At 47.3% G+C, this 6,395-nt stretch overlaps 1 protein-coding gene across 2 annotated transcripts; it reads left to right on the forward strand.

Moving 5' to 3' along the window:
- The first annotated feature begins 997 nt into the window (after positions 1–997).
- On the forward strand, positions 998–5,332 carry Cd1d (CD1d molecule). 2 transcript variants are annotated; one of them, XM_013120707.3, is made up of 6 exons: positions 998–1,170; positions 1,444–1,710; positions 2,001–2,279; positions 2,743–3,021; positions 3,643–3,745; positions 3,834–5,332. In XM_013120707.3, exons 1-6 carry the CDS (start codon positions 1,110–1,112, stop codon positions 3,853–3,855), a joined length of 1,011 nt encoding a protein of 336 aa, XP_012976161.1. In that variant the 5' UTR covers positions 998–1,109; the 3' UTR covers positions 3,856–5,332. The 2 variants fall into 2 exon arrangements, with proteins under 2 accessions (XP_012976161.1, XP_005080332.1); XM_005080275.4 differs by having other exon boundaries at positions 3,646–3,745.
- Positions 5,333–6,395: the final 1,063 nt, after the last annotated feature.

Consider the following 6,395-nt stretch of genomic DNA (forward strand, 5'->3'; position numbering starts at 1 on the left):
AAACTCACAATGGGGTGGACAAAAGGAAGGAGAAAGGTGGTACCCAGTTGCTGCGGGAGTCTTGCTTTACCAACGAGGACTTCTTTCTTTCTCCCCGTAACTCAAAGTTCTGAGTAATTGTTTTGTCAACTGCTTGCTCCCAGTGTGAGAAGTAGGGAATGACCAATCGCAGGCACTCTTTGTGATCCTCCTTGATGCCCTCAAAAACAAGAGGTCATTTGAGAGTGGGTGGCCAGGCAGAGGAAGAAGCCAGTAGGCAAGGCTGGCCAAGAGGGAAGGGTACTGGAAAGATTCCTGCAGGCTAGTATACAGCACATGTTTTCCCTGTGCTATATATAGCCCTTTGAGTGTGCACACCTTGCCACCGTTAGTTTTTCTTCACATCCGATTGCCGCAAGTCTTCAATTTGCACAGATCATGATGTAGTGCACTATAGTAAAACACACCTGTTTCTCCCGAAATGGAGCCAGGGAAGACAGAGAGGCAAGGTAACGGGAGACCAGACACTACCAGGTCAAGGGGAAAGAGTCTGGGGACCACTGACCCAAGAAACTGGAGATACGGACGCTGTGAAGGAGCGTAGCCCACCCAGTCCTAGCCTCTCAGCGGACCCTGCGAGAATCACATCTATCCCATTTTATTATAAACGCGGAGATCTGGGAGGAGTCAGAAGTGAAAACAAAGCCGGGCCTGCAGACACCACTGCTAGCTAGGTTGAAACTGTCCTCCTTTCCTCCCCTTGCATTTTTAATAATACCATCCGAGCTGTAACACAAATACGAGGTTATGTCTTGCTTTTAACATTGAGATGGCAGAAAACAAAACACCACCAACAAAAAAACAACGGTCTCAACCTCTTTCTTTAGTGTAAGGGAAAAACGGTTGAGAAAAGTTGGTTGGGTGGCGATACTGATTAAAGCTGCACTCCAACACTCAACCACGAGGGGGATGACTTTGTTTATATATATAAAAAAAAGTAGTTTCCCAGTGCCGGTGCTTCCGGATTTGGCCGGCACTGCACCAAAAGCTGCAGAGACTTTGTACTCGGGCAGTACAGTGCAGAAGTCAGAGCCTCCGGCGGTGTAGCGGCTGTGTAGAGCTCTGAAGCCATGCGGTACCTACCGTGCCTGTTGCTCTGGGTGTTCCCGTGGGTCTGGGGACAATCGGAAGGTGAGTGGAAGAGCGCACAGAAGGGGCTGGAGAAGGAGGAGGAGAGTGCCTGGCTAGTAAGCGCTGCGATTGTGGGTGGGTGGAGGTGGGACTCTGGCGGACTTGGAGCACACAAGTGGACGGAAGCTTGTGTGGACCGGGTCCAGAGCCGAAGGCAGTTCTGAACCCTAGTCTGTATCTCCCTATCGCAAGCCCAGCTAAGGCTGTTCTTTTTTCCTAATTGCCTGCGGACTTGGTCACTCGCTATGCTCATTCGGTTTTCATTGTTTCCAGACCAGCTAGAGAACTTCCCGCTGCGCTGCCTGCAGATCTCTTCCTTCCTAAACAGCAGCTGCTGGCGCACAGACGGCTTGGCCTGGCTGGGGGACGTACAAACGCACCGTTGGAGCAATGCCTCTGCCCTTAGCTTCCTGAAGCCGTGGTCCCGGGGCAAATTCAGTGACCAACAGTGGGAGAAGTTGCAGCATATATTTCAAGTTTATCGAACCAGCTTTACCAGGGACATACAGGAATTAGTCAAAATGTTGCCTAGCATGCACTGTGAGTAGAGAGATGGAACCCGAACAGGTACCCCGGGGGTGAGAGAGGCCCCAAACCCCACCTGGAGAGCTGAGGGCCTGCTTGATGAGATTCTCTGCCTTCTCCACCCTTATGGTTTTCACTTCTGTCTAGAGAGATCCTTGTCTTTTCTGAAAATAGTCCCTGTTTCTGCTCCAGGCCACCCGCTATCATTTCCCTCAACTGGGACCTAACTATTGTCTTCATGCCAATTTCTCCCCTTTCTTCCAAACTTCTTAATCACTTTGATCTCCACCCATTCCCCTCTACAGATCCCATTGAGATACAGTTGTCTGCTGGGTGTGTACTGCACTCTGGGAACACTTCGGAAAGCTTTTGCCATATAGCATTTCAAGGACAACACGTCATGAGTTTTCAGGGAACTTCCTTTCAGAAGGCCCCAGATGCCCCACCTGGGACAGAGTTGGCCATTAAAGTACTCAACAGTGATCAAGGGACCATGGAAACGATCCAGCAACTTCTGAACTACACCTGCCCCCAGGGTGTCCGTGGCCTCATAGAAGCTGGGAAAGCAGAACTGGAGAAGCAAGGTCAGCCCGCTCTCCTCACCCCGCCTCTCCACACGGGTTACTTTTGCGCTCTCTCATCACTGCAGGATTTAGAGAAGGGGCAAGGCTTGGCAGAGGTGAAGAAGTCATGTGGGGTTTGTTCTTTTCACTGACCATCACTCTTGGAGTCTATGAACTGGGTTAAACAAACACTGGGGATGAGAACTGAGCCAGGCAGTATTTGGGATACGCTTGCTCTATCTATCGACTGAACCCAGGGTGTTCTGGAGCACAGAGGAGGGCCATGCACAGGACACTTGCATCAGGGAAGGGGTAGAAGTATCATGTATGGTTCCTAGTCGCAGTGAATCAAATGGATTGAAACTAACAGGCAACGCCTTCTCCAGCCGTGGACCCTTGGGAAGCATGAACTTGACAGGTCTGGAGCCTCGAATGTGAATGTTCTTGTTTTAAGATTTATTTTTTATTCTCTTGCCGGATACAGAGAAGCCTGTGGCCTGGCTGTCCAGTGGCCTCAGCCCTAGACATGGCCATTTGCAGCTGGTGTGTCATGTCTTCGGCTTCTACCCAAAGCCTGTGTGGGTGATGTGGATGCAGGGTGAGCAGGAGCAAAACAGTACTCAGAGAGGTGACACCCTGCCCAATGCTGATGGGACGTGGTATCTCCGAGCCACCGTGGACGTGGAGGCTGGAGAGGAGGCTGGCTTGGCCTGCCGGGTGAAACACAGCAGTCTAGGAGGGCAGGACATCATCCTCTATTGGGGTAAGGAAAGCACTATAGCCTGAGTTGAGAGTGAGTAGAGGCACCATTCCAACATGGAGCGAGAGTTGAACAAACCTAGTTTCAGAGATGACACCCCCTAACTATTATAGGAAAGATAGGAGGAGGGAATTCTAGATACAGAAAGAAAGAAATCCCCCCCCAAATTGAGGCAAAATGTTCTGTATATAGGAAGAAAGGAGACCCAGAAATTCAAAAGATCCAGAGGCAAATGGCAAAGAAGTGCAGGAAGACTCATCCCCCAGGATAGAGGGCTCAGGGCCCTGTAGTGTCCCGAGTGCCTCGTGTGTGAGCACCAGCCCCTCTGCTGCTGGTGTACCCTTTGTCACTCAGCTTTGAGGCAGGCACTGCTTGCTCTTCTGACTTCATAGATGAAGAAGTCCATGCGAAGATAGGGTAACCGCCCAGAGTCACACAGAAAGATGAAGAGCTGGGAGTAGACAGATCCTGACAAAAGATGCTCAGTCTAAACTCAAGAGGAATAAAAGGATGTAGTTTAAGTGAAGGAAGAAATAGTGGCATGGCTTCCTTACATGTGCTTAGAATAGGGAACTTGAAATGAGGATGGGTTCTTGTTTAGAGATACCTTGTATTCTTCCAAAGCAGGTGGCAGACATTCATCAGTGGCTATTATCGTCCCGGCAGTACTAATAATAGGAGTGTTAGTTCTTGGGTCCTGTTTTATGCTCATCTACAGGAGGCGCCGGTAAGTCTCCCCTTCCATGTGTTCCTGTCCTCAGCATCCCTCCTATATTCCCTCCTTTTCTTTCCTAATGGCCTCTCTTTCCTCACAGCTCCTATCAAGACATCCTGTAGCTCCTCCTCACACCTGCCTCTTCTGAGACTCAGACCTTCCGACTTTTAGGACTTCGGTCCTGGTCTGCTCAGGAAGAAGTGAAGAGCAAACAAAGCACCCTTTCAACATTTATTTAAAAGAAAGTAATTCCGTTTCTGTTGTATTGCAAGTGTACCAGCCCAGGTGGTTTGGAACAAGCGCGATTGCAGATGCCCATTTCCACCAGGAACGAGCTGTGGGCAGTCTTCTATGGGATTTGCACTGAACTGGAGAGCACAGGTCCTGCCCAAACAGATGCTTCAGGGTTTGGTGACAAGTGTAAAGTCCATCACAACATAACTCAACTTTGCGGCTTTCAAGAAAGCTAGAAATATGGATTTCTGGGGCTGACATGCAGATTTTAAAAAGTAAACTCAAATATTGGCACTGTTTGATATCTTAGATCCACACCTGCTGGATGCGAATATAATGATAACCCCAGGGCTTCCAGTTTATGGCTCTTTAAAAAAATGTTTGTCCTAAATACCATAATGATAATTTTAGGACATAGTCTCTATTGTAAATACGTATTTGTGACTAAAGGGTGTATTCTCTTTATTAATTAGGAGATCTTCTGAGGTTTTGTTTGAAGTAACTGTAGTTTTAAAAAAGAGAAGTCACAGAATATGCCAATATAGTTGAAAAACTAGTCTCCTTGAGATATTTCCCTCAAACACTGCTATAATTTGCCTCTGAAATGTACCCCCAACACCCCATGTATTGAAGGTCTGGTTCCCAGCCCATGGCCCTATCAGGAAGTAGTGGTCACAGTAGCAGGTGAAGCCTGCTAATGACACAATGGGCTGATCCAGTCATAGTGGGACACAAAGTCTCTTTGCGAATGCAATTCCTGGACCTAGAAGGAAACTCGAGGATTTTTAAATTTTTTTTTTGTCTGAGAAAGTAGGGCAGGCAAGCTGGAGGTCTGGGCAGCTGCCAGGAGGCGGCAAATGGAAAGACAGGTTATGTCTTCAAGAGCATCAGCAAAAACAAACACCTTGAAAGACAGAGTAAACACACCAGTCCTCCAATCTGGGCATTTTTACCTCTAGGCTTTTACTGAAGGATCATAAAATCTCTGACCTCTCTGGGGGACAAGGGCCTTAGAAACAAGAGCAGCATTTTACCCTTTTGGGTTATCAGGGAGGAAATATTTAATATTATTTGGTTTAACCTTGCAGTGTACTAAGTGCTTCTCAGGGTGACCTAGAACTCAAGCTGTGTATAAGATAGGAAGGAAGGAAGACAAGCTACAGCAATTGTCTAGTTTCCCATCTAGTTTCGTTTTTAAAGCGATTTAAAACCCCTAACCTGGGCTTGTCTTTAATCTGGAAATGAGTTACAAGTGACTTGTAGAGAGTTATCACTTCCTGAAACGTCAGTGTTGGATTACATTCAGTTTAGCTATGGAAGCCCACCCAGCACTTGGAAATAAATTAGAACAACTTGGCAATTTTCCATTATTGTGTTTTAAATCTGTCTTATTTTAAAACTCTGTAATGCCCTGTTTACCACAGTACTTCTAACTATTGACAGCGCCGTCTGTTTTAGAGGCAGTTGAAATGCTGATGTCTCTATGTGGGGTTGAAATGCCGATGTCTCTGTGCGAGGTTGAAATGCCGATGTCTCTATGTGGGGTTGAAATGCCGATGTCTCTGTGCGAGGTTGAAATGCCGATGTCTCTATGTGGGGTTGAAATGCCGATGTCTCTGTGCGAGGTTGAAATGCCGATGTCTCTATGTGGGGTTGAAATGCCGATGTCTCTGTGCGAGGTTGAAATGCCGATGTCTCTGTGTGGGGTTGAAATGCCGATGTCTCTGTGTGGGGTTGAAATGCCGATGTCTCTGTGTGGGGTTGAAATGCCGATGTCTCTGTGCGAGACCTGGGAAGTAGATGGTTATAGAGGGAGAATCCACTCTGTCTCTTCAGGCGTAGCGTCCTCTGTTGGTGTTTGTGGGGAGATAATGGAGCCCTTGCTCTCTGCTTTCTCATTGTTTCCTGGCTGCCATGATGGAAGTAGCTTTACCCCACACCATGCCCTCACCCGTATGCCCCTCAACAACAAAAATGATAGGGTCAAAGTTACAACTCACACCCTGTGAAACTCTGATTCAAACCTTCCACCTCTAAGCCCCTCTCCCCCAGAGATTTCTGTCACAGTGATGAAAATATGACTGACATGAATTGTCACATTTTACGTTTGGAAGATGATAGTCTTATAGGTATTATCTACCAAAACGACAACACCAACAACAAAAGTTGTGTCTCTTTTTAGATGCTAAAAAAAAAATACAGGGCAGTGTGCTTCTTACTACAAAGCAGGGAAGTCTGCATTACAGACCTCAGATGTTGTAGGGTGTCATTTCTTAGCTTAGGTTTGGTGGGAACTGAGGTTATGTTTATATAACCCAAATAATTTACCCAGTAGTCTAAATGATGTTAGTTCGCACTCAGAGGTAGGCAGTAACTTGCTACGGATGGAACTAAAGATAACCGAGGTAACCTGGCTCCCACCTTGCAA

The sequence above is a fragment of the Mesocricetus auratus genome, unplaced genomic scaffold (genome assembly GCF_017639785.1).
Source record: "Mesocricetus auratus isolate SY011 unplaced genomic scaffold, BCM_Maur_2.0 Super-Scaffold_100009, whole genome shotgun sequence".
NCBI lineage: Eukaryota > Metazoa > Chordata > Mammalia > Rodentia > Cricetidae > Mesocricetus > Mesocricetus auratus.

Coding starts and splice junctions, on each gene's coding strand:
- Cd1d (XM_013120707.3), top strand. CDS start 1,110: ATGCGGTACCTACCGTGCCTGTTGCTCTGGGTGTTCCCGTGGGTCTGG. Junction 1,171..1,443: donor GGTCTGGGGACAATCGGAAG/GTGAGTGGAAGA, acceptor CATTGTTTCCAG/ACCAGCTAGAGAACTTCCCG. Junction 3,022..3,642: donor GGACATCATCCTCTATTGGG/GTAAGGAAAGCA, acceptor ATTCTTCCAAAG/CAGGTGGCAGACATTCATCA.